At 44.1% G+C, this 17,337-nt stretch overlaps 2 protein-coding genes across 4 annotated transcripts in view; one reads left to right on the top strand and one right to left on the bottom strand.

The window, feature by feature from the left end:
* Positions 1–6,732: 6,732 nt before the first annotated feature.
* LOC131327763 (uncharacterized) lies at positions 6,733–7,553 on the bottom strand. The gene is made up of 2 exons (XM_058360897.1): positions 7,479–7,553; positions 6,733–7,380 (listed from the first exon to the last, which is right to left on the bottom strand). Exons 1-2 carry the CDS (start codon positions 7,551–7,553, stop codon positions 6,733–6,735), a joined length of 723 nt encoding a protein of 240 aa, XP_058216880.1.
* A 1,199-nt stretch (positions 7,554–8,752) lies between these two features.
* LOC131326954 (uncharacterized) overlaps positions 8,753–17,337 on the top strand; it is a 29,980-nt gene continuing 21,395 nt past the window's right edge. Inside the window, exons 1-4 of one of the 3 annotated variants that reach the window (XM_058359876.1) lie at positions 8,753–8,837; positions 8,925–9,030; positions 9,761–9,855; positions 10,999–11,126. The gene's annotated coding sequence lies outside the window, so the exon portion shown is untranslated. The other 2 variants (XR_009200138.1, XM_058359877.1) reach the window with 2 other exon arrangements.

The following is a 17,337-nucleotide window of genomic DNA, read 5'->3' as shown; positions in this document are numbered from 1 at the left end:
TAGCGTGACCCACTCGATTTTTTTTTTTAAATTATTGAACGGCTCAGATCGTCCGTACGAAGCCCGAAGTGGGCCGTCACGGCGTGCGGTGGCCGGCCACCGCATTTTGCCTTCGGTGGCCGTAGACTTTCTGTTTTCATAGTGGACGCATAGTTTTTCTTTTTTTTGAACATGTAGTGGACCCATAGTTGCAAACTTTTGGAACCTACGGAATGGAAAGGAAAATAAAATAAAATGGAAGAAAAAATTTACTATGTACAAAATTTAAAATTATTATTTTCTTCTCTCTGTTTCAAACAGAGCCTAAAAGTGGAAAGCAAGGAGAAAAGCAACACATTCCGGTGGAACTATATACTGTACAAGTTTCCATGCAAGTTCAACCTCACCTACCATGTTGGAATTTACCCCTTTTGAAATAAGGACCCATTTCAGAATGACCCAGGGCCCCAAAGGTCATTTATTGGGCTGAGATTTTTGGGCGCCAGCGCAGTCGAGTGGTGCTATTTGGACCGATGAATAGTGAAAGGAAACGGTACCGACCGTCACGCGCGGCCGTCTCCGGCCACCGGACGGCCGATCCGAGCCGTCCAAAAATTTTTTTAAAAAAAACCGAGGGGCCTAACGCGGGAATCAACGTTTGGAGTGCAAGCAGATGCTGGGGTTTAGCAATAGTCCTGAAGCAGGGAAGTACTTGGGGTTACCCTATATCATTGGGCGTTCAAAAAAGGATGCTTTGATGTACCTTAAAGATTGCACATTGCGCAAGATCAAAAGTTGGGATGGTAGCTTCACTAACCATGCGGGTAGAGAGGTCTTGGCAAAACATGTACTGTTAGCCTTACCAATCTATGCCATGGCATGTGTGAAACTGCCTATCAGCTTGTGTAAGATGTTAAACTCTGCGATTGCAAAATTTTTCTGGAGTGGGACTGATGAAGCAAGGAAAATTCACTAGATGAGCTGGGATAGAATGACGCAAGTAAAGGGGATGGGAGGACTGGGATTCAGAGACTTAGAAGCTTTCAATCTAGCCATGTTAGCCAAACAGGGGTGGAGACTTATGGTTGGGGAGGATTCACTATTTTTCAAAGTTTTTAAGGCAAAATACTTCCCACAAACTTCTTTCTTGGAGGCTCAACCGAAACAGTCATCATCTTGGGCATGGCAGAGCATTCTAGCAAGTAAAGAGGTTATTGAAAAGGGCTGGCAGTGGAGGATTGGCGCTGGCAATAAGGCAAAAATTTGGGAGGACCCATGGCTCCCCGACGCAAACTACCCCAAAATTCTGACGCCAAAACCGAGCATTAATAATTGGAGTTTTGTTGGCGACTTGGTGGACCAGAGCAGAATGGTATGGAATAAGCAAGTGGTGGAGGAGGTCTTTGTGCAAAGAGATGTTGAGCTGATTCTAAGTGTACCCCTGAGTACTACAGGACTCGCGGATAAGTATATTTGGAAAGGTACCAGTTCCGGACAGTTTACAGTGAAATCAGCGTATGTTATAGCAAAAGATCATGTACAGCTGAGAAGGGCAACACGGTGCAGTGGCCAAATCAGTGGTGTGGAAGAGGATGCCGATATATGGAAAAAGGTATGGCATATGCGGGCATCGGCAAAGATTAAGATGTTCTTATGGCGATGTTTGCATGATATTGTTCCAGTTACTAGGGCCTTAACACAACGTCATCTGCCAGTTGATCCGATCTGTTCTCTTTGTGGAATGGCAGAGGAAACACCTTCTCATATGCTACTTAACTGTGATAGAGCCTCAAAAGTTTGGGTGTTGTCTCCTTTTCGGCTACGACCTGAGGTAATGGTCAATGCGCAGATACGGGACATATGGAAAAGGGTAGGAAATATGACCTTTGGTGGATCGAGACGGGAAGCTTTGGGCTTATTTGCAATTATTGGTTGGCATATTTGGACAGCTAGGAATCAGTGGGTTTTCAAGACTGTTTGGAAGCTGGAAACAAGGATTTTGGAAGAGGCGGTAGCAGAGTTCAATCTATTTCTACAGGCTACGGAGAATGGACATCAGAAGCTACAAAAGGATGAATCGATAAACAGGTGTCTTTGGAAACCACCGGAACCTGGCTTCATGAAGATTAATGTGGATGGGGCCTTCGCCGATAGGACGCGCAAAGGAGGTGTGGGAGTGGTAATTCGTGACCATGAAGGAAGATTGTTGGGTGCTATGGCTGTGCCAATTCCAAACAGATCATCTGCAGAAACTGTGGAGGCCGAGGGATTTCGGATGGCATTGGATTGTTCTATTTGCTTGACTGGAAAATCCTATGTGGTGGAGGGTGATGCACAAGCAGTGATCAATATGTTGCAACGCAAGAGTCAAATTAAAGCATGCCTGGAAGTTATTGTTGAGGATACTTTATCATTTCTTTGTCGTTTTTCGTCTTGTTCTTTTCAATTTGTTCCCCGTAACGGTAATAGGGTGGCTAATGCTATAGCCAAATATGCCCTATCTTTAGATTCCCCGTTAACTTGGCAAGGGAATTTTCTGAGTTGGGTTCATAGGGAAGCTACTTTTGATGCTTCATCTTTGCATTAATAAAACTACCATTATCGATTGGAAAAAAAAATAAAATAAAAAGAGCCGGATTTTCGGATGGCCTAATTTCAATTTCAAACACATTTACCCCCCCCAATTGGAAATAGTACACACTTTTGGGGCTGGGTTTTTTGTCTTTTCACCCTTTCTGTTGCATGTGAACCACAAATGGCCACGTTTTACTCTGTCTCTTCACTCTCTCTCTCTCTCCCTCTCTCACAACATAGAGCTCACAACACAGACACACTTCAATTTCGAACACATTTACCCCCCCAATTGGAAACAGTACACACTTTTGGGGCTGGGTTTTTTGTCTTTTCGCCATTTTTGTTGCATGTGAACCACAAATGGCCACGTTTTACTCTGTCTCTCTCCCTCTCTCTCTCTCCCTCTCTCACAACATAGAGCTCACAACACAAACACACAAGAGAGCTATTAATTGCCCCCCCCCCCCCCCCCCCCCCCCCCCCGTGTCGGGGGGGTCTGACACCGGCCCAGCCGATTTTACCGTTTTACCCATGCTCTCTCTCTCTCTCTCTCTTCCCGCATTCTCTCACTCTTATTTTATTTTTTTATAAAACTGTAAATGCTAATAATTTTTTTTCACCTGTTTTTTTTAAATAAATTATATATTTTTGAAATCTACTCAACGAAACCTATCAAACGAGCCTAATATCGATGGTGAAATAATGTAAAACAGAAAAACTATATTTTTGTGGTAGTTTAAAATGTATAAAGAGTTTGAAAAATTAAGTGTTCCAAATTTCAATCCGTTTGAACCAGTGGAAAAGTTTTAGTTTTCTGATTATTTTATCTTAAATTGTCATAATTAAATTTTGAATATGGCGCTCTCGTTGATTAACCCTAAGAAAATCGTAGAATCAAATATCTCTTAGGGTTAAAAAATGAGAGCCCTAGAGTCAAAATTTAATTATGGAGTAGTGCTATATGTACCGACCTCCCCGGTACCGAAATCGTACCGCCGGCCGCCAGTGGGCCGTCTCCGGCCACCGGACGGCCGATCCGAGCCGTCCAAAAATTTTTAAAAAAAAAAACGAGGGGGCCCACGCGGGAATCAACGGCATCCGAGGTGTGTAAGGTGCTTGATCCGAGCACCCTTTTTTCGTGTATATATGTATATTCGCGTTGATTCCCGCGTGGGCCCCCTCGTTTTTTTTTATTTAAATTTTTGGACGGCTCGGATCGGCTATCCGGTGGCCGGAGACGGCCCACCGGCGGCCGGTGGTACGATTTCGGTACCGGGGAGGTCGGTACCAATATCATTTATGTTAATTATGACCATTTAAAATAAAATGATCAGATTAATAAAATATTTTCACCTATTCAAACGGGGACGCGGGGGCCCTGCTGCCCACCATGGGCAGCAGCCCCAACCCATACTCACACACGGCACCGTTTTATCAAAGGAAAAAAAAACAAACTCTTTCGCTTGCAATCCTATAGAACAGAAACGTGATTATGAGAGCCCTAGAGTTAAAATTTAATTATGTCTCTTTAGAACAATATGATCAGAATAATAAGATCTGCGCGTCAATTCAAACGGATTGAAAATTGAAGCACTTAAATTTTTTAATCATATTTTTTAATATATAAACTGTCAAAAAAATTAAGTACGCCAATTTTTAATTCGTTTAAACAAGTACGAATATCTTATTATTCTGATCATATTATTCTAAAGAGACATAATTAAATTTTAACTCTAGGGCTCTCATAATCACGTTTCTGCTCCATAGGATTGCAAGCGGAAGAGTTTTTTTTTTTTTCCTTAGATAAAACGGTGCCGTGTGTGAGTGTGGGTTGGGGCTGTTGCCCATGGTGGGCAGCAGAGACCCCGCGTCCTTCAAATGGATTGAAATTTGGAACACTTAATTTTGTAATCATATTTTTTAATATATAAACTGTCTGAAAATGTTGAAATCACGTATTTTTTTAAATAAATTTTATGTATTTGAAATCTACTCAACGAAATCTATCAAACAAGTCTAATATTGAACATGAAATATTAAATAATTTTTTTGGGCCCAATATATTATCTTTTTTTTTTTTTTTTTGTCATTCATTTTTTGAAACTTCTAGATTTGAGTTTTCAAATAAATTATGTATGTTGAATTCACTTAAATTTACTTTATATTTCTCTGAACAATCAATAATGCAAACTGAAAGCGAAATTCATTTAATTATAATTAAGTATATAGAACCAATACATGAACATAAATAAATACACAAATTTAGTCAATATTTCCGCCAAATTGTGGTTGTCGTCCCGGCGAATCTATCTGCATCACTTCGTACCACAATTGGAGGCGTGTTTCATAAGGATGAGCCCATCCTTGTGCTTCATTTGATGCATTTGGCCTCCACCATATGATGATGGGTGGTACAGGGTAATGGCGGTATAGGGAAACTTGCACGAAGTGATTGCCATTAACACGGCCAATAGCTATATGTGTGCGCGCTTCTAATGGAACTGGATGGGAGCTCAACGGCAAGTGAGTGAAACAACTCGAAGCAATCATATCGATTGTATGTAGTACAACGTTGTACGTTGATGCGATGACAAGTCCCAATGATATAGAATCCATCCAATGATCCTCTGGTGCCGATGGCTGGAAGCAATGAAGTCTTTGTAGCACCTGGGATACATAATTACGTTCTGGATAAACCTGATCGTACAGGACCCTATTTTGTTCAATCTCTTGGATAAGGTCCTATCGTACTTGAGTCCATTCATCTTCAGAACCATAGAGTTGCGCGGCTATCGCCCTAAAGCCACAATGACCATCGGCTCGAACGTCAACACAGTGGGAAATATAACGCTGATACTGTTGAGGAAATTTCTGAACGAGGTGATCCCTCCTATTGCTCCCTTGTGATGTTGGAATAGGTGAGGCTCGAGATTCTGAAGTGAATACTGTGAAGGAAGGTATACGACCTCTATTCTGCTCATCCCTGCCTGTAGGTCGACCCATGTGTTCTGTGTTGTATGCTGGAGGTCGAACTGTGCAACGAGATGGATCCGCCATATCAAGAAACCTGTCTATCATAGACTCTCGACTGTCGGAATCCATTTCATTTAATCTTTCAATAAGCCGAGCTGCCCTGTCGGATCGTGCTCCTTCATCAATATGCCTCTAGGCGTGCATGGACAATGTACTCCAGTGAGGGTGGATAGAGCTTAGCGGAATTGGTCTGTCCACAGAACGATAAAGTGCAATATCGTGAAAGCATGGCAATCCGTGTGTCCTTTTGATCTTACAAAAGCAAAGGCCGGCTTCGTTTTCAGTGCGTTGTGCCTGCTTATGGATCAAGTTCATTGCCTGTAATGAAATGCGACCTCTGATTTCACTATAAATGCCTTCATGTAGATGTATGTGTCGTGGAATGTTGAGAGATTTTTGGAATGATCCCTGAATATCTCCGAATTGATTGGTCAACATCTTTTCTATTTTCTGAAAAGATGTTTGAAGCGAGGACATGGTATCTTCCAAATATCGTTTGAGCCTCGCATGTGCAGACTCTGCCCTACAATTTAATAATACACTATGTTAAATAAGAAAGTTATATAAAGTATTCTTTAGTGCAGGACAGTAAATGCACAATGACTATAGGAAAATTACCTTTGGCTTGAATTGCTCCCAAGGTGCATAAATTGGTTTATATATGCTGCAACAAATCGCTCTTTGTAAGGACCTAACCATGTGTCCCAAAGGTATTGCATGGCATTAGAGTATTGCTCAAACTTTTCGCACATGGCATTCCACCTCTGTTGCAAAGACATCGGTGTCGATGAATGAATAAGCAACTGCCATGCCTCAGAAAATTCGTCCCACCTCGTACCAAGCATAGGGCTGCACTTCTTTATTACACACTGATTTATGTGCCAAATACAAAGGATGTGTTGTGCGAAGGGAAAACATATTTCAATGGCGCCAAGAAGTGCTAGATCCCTATCTGAAACAACCACCGATGGCAACGCTGCCCCTTTTCCAACTATCCATCTCTTTAAAGTATCCAATGCCCATATCAGTCGTTCTTTTGTCTCATTATTCAAATATGCAAACATAAGAGAGTAAGTTTTCATTGTGGATGTGATACCCACAACTTCCAAAAGTGGAATCCGATACTCATTACTCTTGTATGTCGCATCAATAATCAACACGGATGAAAAAATTGACAGATAGCTCTAGGCTTCTAGGATGAACCCAAAGAATATCTGTGATTTCGTTGGTGTGTTCATTTGTATGATAGTCGTAAATGTAATTTTTCTCCTTTAATTCATTCAAGACGTACCCAATAGGAGATAGACCCCCTAGTTGCTCTTTCTTATATTGTGCCTTCACATTGTAAATACTCCTGATTCCTGTACTAATTGACGAGTCTTGTTGTCTCAGGAAATTAAGAATTTCTCGAGGCGCGGTACTGCTAGACATGTCACGAACTAATTGCTGCTGGATTGGGGTTAACCTTGACGGGTACTCATGTCCCTCAAAACTTTTAGCTGGTTCATGGTTATGAAAACCTTTAACAACCTTCAAACTCCACATGACACAGTCTGGAGGTTGTGGTACACCTCGCAGCTTAAACGGGCAATCACATTTTTTAGTTCCAGTAATCCTTTGCATTGAATGCCCTTCCGGTGGCGGTCTGTACAATCCTCCCCTTTCACATATAAAAATGCATTTCGTCATCTTGTTGCCCTTTATACTAGCAGATTTACTTATAACAATCACAAAACCATTTTCCTTACCAACTCTTCGCACCCAATCTACCATGACAGCTCTAGTTTCAAATATCTATAACAAAAAAAAAGAATACGTATAAACAAAACATTATGCAGCCTACTTTCAAAATAAGTAACAAATATGTATAATAACAACAAATACGTACTAACTAACCTAGTCAGTCGTAAATTTGGCTGTGTAATCTCGCCCAACGTAGGAGCTGCTCTCCCCACACGAAACATCATTCATAACATTGTTTCCAACTGACCAACTATTCGAAAATGAAAAATTGCACTGATCCATAATGTTCTTCTATGAATTACGAAAATGAAATGAAAGTTGAGAAAATTTTAAAGATGTGGTGAATGAGAGTAAGTGTGAATATATAGGTCAAGACATACACAAGTAAATATACAGGCAACTGAATATATAGGCGCTACTGTCGAATTTGCAACGGGCTTAACAACCAATGGTGCAATTAATTTTTTTCCAACTTCAGAAGGACTTGTCAACCGCAATTAATTTTTTTCCAACTTCAGACTGGCCAACTGTTGCAACTTTCAACCAATGGTACGATTAACTTTCAACTGTTGCAACTTCTAACTTTCAACCGTTGCAATTAATTTGTTATTTTTTTATTTAATTAATAATATTTATACTCTGTATCTTTTTTTATTTATTTATTAAAATTATTTTAGTGTTCCGATTTTCAATCCGGTTCAATTGGTGGAAAGATCTTGTTTTTTTTTTCATTTTATCTTAAATGGACATAATGAATTTTTGGCCTTTTAGAATCAAATATCTCTTAGGGCTTATCAACGAGAGTCCTAGAGTCAAAATTTAATTATGGCCATTTAGGATAAAATGATCAGGAAACTAAAATCTTTCCACCGGTTCAAGCGGATTTAAATTTGGAACACTTAATTTTTTAACTATATTTTTTAATATATAAACTGTCTAAAAATGTTAAAAAAATTAAGTGTTACAAATTTCAATCTGTTTAAACCGGTGGAAAGATTTCAGTTTTCTGCTCATTTTATCCTAAATGGTCATAATTAAACTACGTAAAAACGGATTGAAATTTGGAACATATTTTTCAACCTCTTTAGATAGTTTAGACTACGTAAAAAATATAATTTTTTCATTTTATATTATTTTACCATCAATATTAGGCTTGTTTGATAGATTTCGTTGAGTAGATTTCAAATATATAAATTTATTAAAAAAATACGTGAAAAACAAATTATTAGTATTTAAAATTTTATAACAGAAAAATCAAATATAAGAGAGTGCTGGGACGGAGGGAGAGAGAGAGAGAGGGTAAAAGGGGAAAGGAGGGCAGAGTCAGTGGGGGGGGGGGGGGGGGGGGGGGCAATTAGTAGTTTGCACACACAATTGCTCTCCCTCCCTCTCTCTCTCTCTCTCTCTCTCCCTCTCCCTCTCCCTCTCCCCCTCTCCCCCTCTCCTCGCCTGCACAGACAACAGATCAGCGTAGTTGCAGTTGTATTGTTCCGGCGAAGGTAGGAAACGTTAACCCATCTCTCTCTCTGTCTCTCTTCTTCTTCTTCTTCTTCTTCTATGATTTGTACGATTTAATCCGAGATATGGGTTTCCAGCACGTGGGATTTGTGGGGCTTTTCTGGTCTGGGGCTGATCGTGAACAATGAGTGATCAGACGGCGACGGCATTGAGGATGGCGACGGCGCAACTCTTGCATCAGAGGTAATTTCTTCTGGGTTTTGTAGACTCGATTTTTGGTGATTTCGATTGTGCCTGTGTATGGATATGTATGGATGTGTATGTATATACCTGTGTAGAGCCCTAATTTTGATTTGGGTTTCCAAACAAATTGTGGGTTTGTGGTGCCGGTGAAGAGGATTTGTATCCCTGTAAATAAAAGAAGAGAAAGAGAAGCAATTTTGAACAAAATTCTAAATTTCAGTTAGTACGTTGGAGTAGTGCAATGCAATTGGGCGGCAACGGTGTCGTTCTTTTCCAACAACCCCACCTTCGCAGAACGCGTTGGGGTTGATATTGGTCATAACGAAAAATTATTGCACTAAAGTTGTTTGATGAATTGCTTCAATTGGCATTGTGTATGATCCAAACATGTTTGACGTATCACTTATTTTCGTTTTCTATCTCTTTGACGGTAAATCCACATTGACGATCTCATTGCAATTAGAAACTGATGAAAGGCAAAAGAGAACCTAACATTAGATACTATGGGTGGTGAACTCCAATTTGTTTTGGGCCCACAATCAAATCCCTACTTGACTGTGTAATTCCAGTTAAGTGCCTAATGTGTTTATTATCATGCTTTCTGTTACTTTCTTGAAGTCGGTGTTCCTTTACTTAACAATTGTCCAAAGAAAATATAAAATTGTGCATAATTCTTATGTTTAGCTTTGGTCACATTGGATGTCATTTGTTGACCTACTGTTTTTGGTAGATATTCCACATATTCGTCCATCAAAATTGGAAGCCAGGAATAAAAAGAGACTGAAGGCAGAAATTCTTGGAGAGGAAACCCAAATGTGTTTGAAGGTAATATTCAGAGATCATAAAGTGGTACTTACATTTCCAATTGTTTACCAGCATGTACAATAAAAATTTGCACCCATTTTTCTTTCTTTCTTTCTTTCCTTCCTTCCTGTTATTGTGTTTAAAGTAGTGAATTCCGTGATTAGCTTAATGCCTTTCGGCTATATTACATTAGACTCTACTGGCTACCCGAAAAACTATTAGACTAGATCAAAAAAGTGGATTGATCATCAGCCGTAGGCCATAGCTACAGTATAAAAAGTAGCAGTTAAAGTTTGTTCTTCAACCGGTGCTTTTTCAGTCCCACCTTCATGTTGATTCGAGGCATTTTCCTACTTCCAGGAAAAAAATGAAATGGTTGGTCATAGATCAGGTCTTTTTGTTCCCAATTTGGTAGGATACCAAAAGGTTAGTGAGTTAGTGTTCCAAATATTTATGTTCCTTCATTAGTTTGATGTTGTGGCATGTGATCTTCCTTTTCCATGACCTATGTGAAAGAAATAATCTTGACCTATCTGAAGTTGTGACATTTGATCTTATGTGTATTGTACTGTTTTATTTCTGGAGGAGAAAAAAAACCTTATATGTTGGTGAATTCATTCCGTAGTTTGTCATTGGAATTGTTGTGAATGTTCGATACTGAAGACATCTTTGGTGATGGGAAGATAAGGTAGATGTGTCTTTCCCAGCACTTAAAAATCCTAGCCACTATTAAAAATCTATGTCTAGAAAAGAAGAAGCTGATGGGGACTAAGTAGGAAGAAGCTGAAAGGCAGGTATTGGAGCGAAAGGAAAATGCGGGCAGTTATTGGTCGTTTTATCGTGCCTAACTTTGTAGGTCATCAATTTTGAGGACAATGTTGTCATTGAGAAGATAATGTCAGCTTTGGTTAATCATTTATCAACTGCCACTTACAACCCCCACCCGTCCCTTTTAACAGGCATTTGCGGCGTCTGGTACTTTTTAAAAGCCATATTCGAAACGTCAGCAGCTTGTGGGATCTGAGAAAAAAAACCGTTTATCCAAAGGTCTTCATATGTCTCCCTTAGGCCTTAACTATTGCCTCTTAACCCTACTGAGAAAAATAATTTCAACCAATAGAGTTCTATATCTCACTTGATATCAAACTGATGTTCCCCCGGTAGCCAGAGAAGAAGTGGTTGTTTGGCTCTTAACATTGTTGTTGAGCGGAAAATCAAGGTGGTGTTCCTGCGGTTGAAATAAGTGGACTCGCCTTGGGCCAATGCTTGGCATTCCATGGCTTGAAGTGCCGGTACTTTCTTAACACCACAATAATCTTGTACTAATGATGCTTTTTATTCAACGCACTATGTATTTACATTGCTTGTCCTTTGTGGGCACGCGACCCGGAGATTTTTGTTTAAAAAAATCGGGCGCGGCCCTTTTTCGGAAAAGCGCGGCGAAACGCTTCGATTCAGAGTCGTCACTCGGGTTTTAGCGGTGAATGCACCTAAGGAACCGAACTCGAAAACGTTTGCCACGTTGGTTTGATTTTGAGAAAGGCTTGTAGACTGGACCGTCATCTCCTTCGATATCTGAGGTTCGGGAGCCAGGTTACGAGAGGGGAAGGGTTTTATGGCACCCCTCTCGCCCAATCCGGAGATCGGTCTCTACTCAGGCATTTCTTTGTAAAACGTTTGCATTTTTCTCTCATTTGATCATTTTTTAGCCAATTAGGGCGGGGGAACAGTTAATGGGGGTTAAAACTGTAACAAGCTGTGATTATGTGACAAAATGTTTATGGATGATTTGCTTGCAATGATAAATATAGATTGAGAACAAGCACTGAGCAACCCGAACAAATTGGAGTACGCTGCTCTGCAGGGTCGTGAACAGGCTCCGTATCAGCGTGCACTGATCGAACCAGTGCACGCAGATAGGACCTGCGCACGCCACAACCCAACTGGCGTACTCCACTCACTTGGTTCCCCAGTCTTTGTTTGCAATCCTCTGGGCTCTGGAAAGGGACCAGCGCACACCCAGGACAAACCATACAGTTAATAGAGCAGAATATACATAGTTACAGACAGATGAAATGGCTTCAAGCCACGAAAGACAACGGAATACCCCAAAAACAGTGTGGGGACAGAAAAGAGGCCCAAAACAAAGCTAGGATGCAAGGGCTAGTCACTGGCTCCTAGATACAACTGCCGTACGCTAGTCATATGACCCCGTACGCCAGTTATGTCTATTACCCAGTGCTTGGCTTTGCATCACCTGGGCTCTGGAGCATGACCAGAAGGATCCCAGAGGCCTTCCAAACAGATAAGGAGCAAGCATTAATTACTACGACTAAGCAACTTTAAACATACAGAAAGTAGTAAACTGGTTATTTAGCATGGTAAGGTGATTGAAAGAAAGACATGATAACATAAAGGGCGATCCATGATCCCCACGCCAGTAGTGCTCGTACTGCCATAACTGGCGTACGGCATAGGATTACTGGCGCGCGCCACGTCTTGCCTCACACGACCGTTGTATTTTACCAGTTTAAGGCCAGGACTAGTATCACTTACTAGCCTGGACCTTACTGGTCCCCCTCAGGAGTTGAAAACAGAAAGGAACACAAAGGTGGTATACCTTTTTGTGTTGAGGTTTGAAGGTGGTATTGAGCTTGAGGCTTGGAGGTGAAGGCTTAGATGGTGACTGTATATCAGTAGGGTGTATGGAAGTGGGTTGCTTTCCTTTCTCTTTCAATGGGGGAAGAGAGATAGGGAGCAAGAAGGGAGGAGAAAGAAGGCTTCTTCTTCTTAATGTATCTAACCCTTGCAAATGAATGCAAGGGGGGTATTTATAGGGGAGAGAGAGACTTAGATCAGTCTGGTGCTAAGGCCCTGTTTGGCTGGTTGCTTGAGGAAGGGAGCCTCCCATGCATTAAATGCATGGGATTTGCCTTGATGGGGGGTGTAGGAGAGAAGGGGGACGGGCCTGGACGATATAATCATCAGGGGCTACTGTGGCCGACGTCAGGGTGGCACAAAAGTCTCGTCCATGTGGCTGAATAAAGTTGATTTGACTGGATTTGACTGGCGTGCGCCACATATGGACCGGCGTGCGCCAGTTATAACTGTGTCAACGGTCGATGACTGACACATGGCAGTTAACTGGCGTACGTCACCAAAGTACTGGCGTAAGCCAGTTGGGTTTTGCTGGGGCTGTTTGGCTTTGGTTTGAAGGGTTTGACATGGGTTTGAAAGAGGCTCGGGATGCTAAAAGCTCAAAGACACCATCATCCTCAGACTGTTCTCGATTATAATCATCATTGGGGAAATAATAGATTGACAAGTAATGTTATCTGGACAGTCCAGAATGGGGTGTCTACAGAAGCCCCCCTTTGACGGCACTTGAAGCACCATTGTTTGGAGACAAGTAACGTCAAAGGTTTTCTAGACACCCTCTTCAAGGCTATTCAGAATACGGGAGTTTTGAAGAACCTGTTTGATTTGAAGTTAGACAGATAGATCGCCTTTGATTTGAAAATGGACGAGCGGATCGTCGTTGATTTGAAATTGGACGAGTGGATCGTCGTTGATTTGAAATTGGACGAGTGGATCGTCGTTGATTTGAAACTGGACGAGTGGATCGTCGTTGATTTGAAATTGGACGGATAGATCTGCTTGGGGATGGGCCCAGATGAGCTAATGTGAAACCGGGCCGCCTTGGGCTTTGATGTGGAAGCAAACTTGAACCTTCATAAGAGAGTTGGGCCTGAGGCCCAAGATATAGTGGCGTACTGCATACGGACACTGGCGCACGCCAGAACCTTTTGGTCGAACCGGCCCAGATCCAGCCCAGACCCGGCCGAGCACACCCCTACGTCATACAAACTTCTGTATGAGACGGGAAACCGCCATTCTTCAGTTTTTCAAACTCCGAACTCCCAAAACTTTCTCAAAACTCTTCAATCTTCTACTCAATCTCTCATCTCCACCATTATCCACTCAGCCCACTCCATCTATGGCCGAATTCGGTGAAGGTGGAGGCAATGGCAGTGATAGAGGTGACGGTGATGAGGTTCGACCGAGGGGCGAGCCTGAGGGCCCTCAAATCGACGATCAGTCGCTGAGTGAGGCCCCATCGGCGATTGGTGCAGAGGTTCCTGGTGGTTTGAGCGGTGGCGATGGCGATGGCCATGCAGCAAAGGGTGGTGATGGCGATGGGCGGCGTACGCCAGAGATGGTGGGGCGTACGCTAGGGGGTATCGAACCGAGGGGCCTACTGGTGCGTCGGTTGGATGCTAGAAGCGGCGTAGAAGGCTTGATCGTGACAGGCCTGGGCTCGACCGGGGTCAGCGGTGATGGCCATGGTAGTGGTGATGATGGTGGTGGCCGGCCGGAGACACCGGTGAGAGACCCGGCGAGGGGCAAAGGTCCCGTGGTTAAAGAGGGGGTGTCCGAGGAGGTGCCCATGGAGGAGGTGGAGTTTCGGCCAGTAGTGGGGTCTTCGGTGCATGTTCCTATCACGCGGGGGGACTTTGCCGAGTTTGTGTCGGAGGAGGAGCTTTGTCGTTTGCTCCGAGAGAACCCAGGGGTGGTGGCTGCAGTGTTGGCAGCGTGAGAGGATAGGCTCCGGCAGGTTGAGAGGGCCCAGGAGGAGGAGCGCTTGAGAGAGGAGGCCGAGAGGCCCAGGGCCGAGGAGGAGACCTTTGTGAGCGAGACTGAGGCAGCCGAGGAGGCTCAGGGGGAGGTGTGGTCTTTTGAGCGGGCAGTGACGCTCGCAGAGTCCATTCGGCTGGCCCCCCGTGCTAGGTTCGACGTGGCCACATACGTTTTGCCCGAGCCACACTTGTTCATCCCGTCTGGGGTTGAGAGCCTTGCACCTTTGCGGGAGAGCTACGACTCAGAGCTTATACTGAGAGATCCACAGAGGCACCTGTCCGTGGACTGGGCGCAGGTATACTTCTTAACCTACTTCAATATTTATGCCTTGTCATTTGTAACGATACGTAGCTTGAATTGTGTAGTATAGCTTGTAACATATGTAGGCCAAAACTCTGAATTGTAGCTTGACTGAGAGGGTAGAATTTGAACAGCATGCCGAGACCTTGAAACTTGACTTGAATGATAGAACACTCGACGTAACTGAAACGACTTGTAGAATGCCCATGACTTCGACAAAACCGTTAGGGTCAAACTTGAATTAATCATAAGCGGCCTCGACTAATAAGATTGTCCTTTGAACTTGAACTTGACTATGTAGATTGCCGTGGCATGTTGAACGCCCGCATGGCGTGTCCCGTAGTTTGAATCGACCATATTGATAAATAGAACGCTTGTGAAATCGACTGAGAGGTGTGCCTCGAAAGAAATAAGGCCTCGTGGCTCGGAACTTGACTGAGAAATACCTTTGAATTGATTCGACTGATAGCAGAACTGGATAGAGTAATACGCGTGCTCGGTAGCTTTGTTCGACCTTTATGATGCCTGTTTCGACCGTAGAGTTACTTTTTGAAATTCTGAATTCGACTGACTGTTTGAATTGCAATTATTGATGAGACCCTTTTGTTGCCTGTCTTTGTATGCAGAGGGGAGCAGCCAGCACTCGGGGCCATGGAGGTCCAGTGAGCTCACTTGAGTTGTACCGAGGTTTGCCCGAGCGAGTCAGGGCCTTAGTTGACGCTGCAGGGTTCCGGCCGTTCATTCTCACACTGACGGCCGTGAAGAGCGATCACGCTCTGCTTACTGCGCTGGCTGAGAGGTGGTGGGATTCCTCGAATACTTTCCACCTGCCAATCGGGGAGATGACGGTGACTCCGTCTGACTTTGCAGCGCTCACTGGCTTGGGGGTAGGAGGAGAGGCTATCCCGTTTGATTCAGAGATTTACAGGGATCCCAGGGCTCTGGAGTGGTTCTTAGGGCAGGCACCAGCAGGCGAGGCAGAGACCGTCCATTATGACCAGTTCAAGCGGTATTTGCACGGGAGGGAGCCGGACTCGGAGTTGGAGGCGGAGCAGATGGCGAGGGCCTATTTGTTGTACTTGTTCGGGGCTACCTTGTACCCGAACAAGCGATCCACGGTGCACCTGTCCTACTTGCCGGCCCTCTATGACTTGAGCACAGCTTTGAGGTTTGACTGGGGAGGAGCTCTGGGTACGTGCTACGATTTCATGGGGGAGTTCTCTCGCGGGAAGAAGGCGACTGCCGGCTACTAGAGAGTGTGGGAGGTAACAAACATAGCTTGTAATTCATTTCCTGCTTTTCCACTTCTTGCACTTGTCTTTGATTTGCATATGAATTGTATTCTGATGCTTTGATTGTCTGGTACTCAGGTACCTTGACGAGCTGTCTGGTACTCAGGTAAGCAACATGTCAAATTGATTATTCTACCCTTAGAATTGCTTTAATGCCGTCGCTGACGCCTTTGAATCTGTGCAATTGTCTTGCAGGTAGAGTGGAACCCATGGAGCAACGCAGAGCCTGAGCCTAAGTACCTAGCACGGAGCAGGGTGGTGACAGCGAGCCGGGTGTTGTTGGAGTCTGCCTTCGGGTGGCGGTGGTACCTGGGTGACCGGGTGACACGGCAGTCACTGGGCTCTCTTGAGTTCCAGGTTCCTGGGCCACTTCCACCTCACGCTTCTCACACAGACAAGTACACTTTGGCTGAGTTGCGGCGCTTTACTGTTCCGGCCGGCCTTGCTGCTTTTCTGAGGCCCGAGCGCGACTATGGTGTCTACAGGAGGCAGTGCTTGGCGGGGCCACTTGGAGTGCTGGAGCATGTTGCTGTGCAGGGCGAGGCACTGGAGGCTGGCGAGGAGAGACGGAGCCGGGAGAGCAGGGCAGCTCGGCCGAGAGAGAGGAGCGACTATGCCACAGCGACTGGGCTGCCTCGGCTTTCCTAGACCTTAGCAGTGTGGGATGCAGAAGGAGAGGAGGCCATAGTTCGGTTTGAGCCTGCCCGGGCAGAGATAGCAGAGATCACAGGACCGGTATGATACTCTTTACCCCTTGTAGTTTCCGTACTTTACTTTCAGCACGTATATTTGGCATATATTTGGCTTGTATTCTGATTTGGCCCAAAATTGTGTCACAGGCCCCGATGGAGTGGGTGCGGGAGGCAGTTCGCTTGATGAAAGCTATGGAGAAGGAGTTCCACAAGATAGCCGGCGGCGCCTCTTTGCAGTTGCACAACCCTCCGCCAGCTCCAGCTCCCACTGTGCAGCCTGAGGTATAACTTTCCATTCTGCTTTTGGATGGGGTCGCTCCCAAAATTTCCTGCACTTTACATTTCAACATATGCAATATGCACAATGTATGCTAAATGACTCAAATGACCATGCAGGGACACGCTAGGGCGGCTCCTAGGAGGAAGAGTGTGCGGCCTCCTCCAACAAAGAAGGTAGCACCGAGCTCCTCTCGGCCAGAGGCGAGGGTACAGCGGGGAGTGCAGATCACTCCGGCTAGCGAGGAGCTCCAGTTCCGCCGAGAGCTGAGGAAGAGGCCTGCAGAGAAGAGGCTTGCCGAGGG

This window comes from Rhododendron vialii, chromosome 5a (assembly GCF_030253575.1).
Source record: "Rhododendron vialii isolate Sample 1 chromosome 5a, ASM3025357v1".
Taxonomy (NCBI): Eukaryota; Viridiplantae; Streptophyta; class Magnoliopsida; order Ericales; family Ericaceae; genus Rhododendron; species Rhododendron vialii.
Note: the sequence above shows the minus strand (reverse complement) of the source record. Positions and strands in the feature narration are given on the sequence as shown.

Coding starts and splice junctions, on each gene's coding strand:
- LOC131327763 (XM_058360897.1), bottom strand. CDS start 7,553: ATGATGTTTCGTGTGGGGAGAGCAGCTCCTACGTTGGGCGAGATTACA. Junction 7,381..7,478: donor ATTTACGACTGACTAGGTTA/GTTAGTACGTAT, acceptor TTTTTGTTATAG/ATATTTGAAACTAGAGCTGT.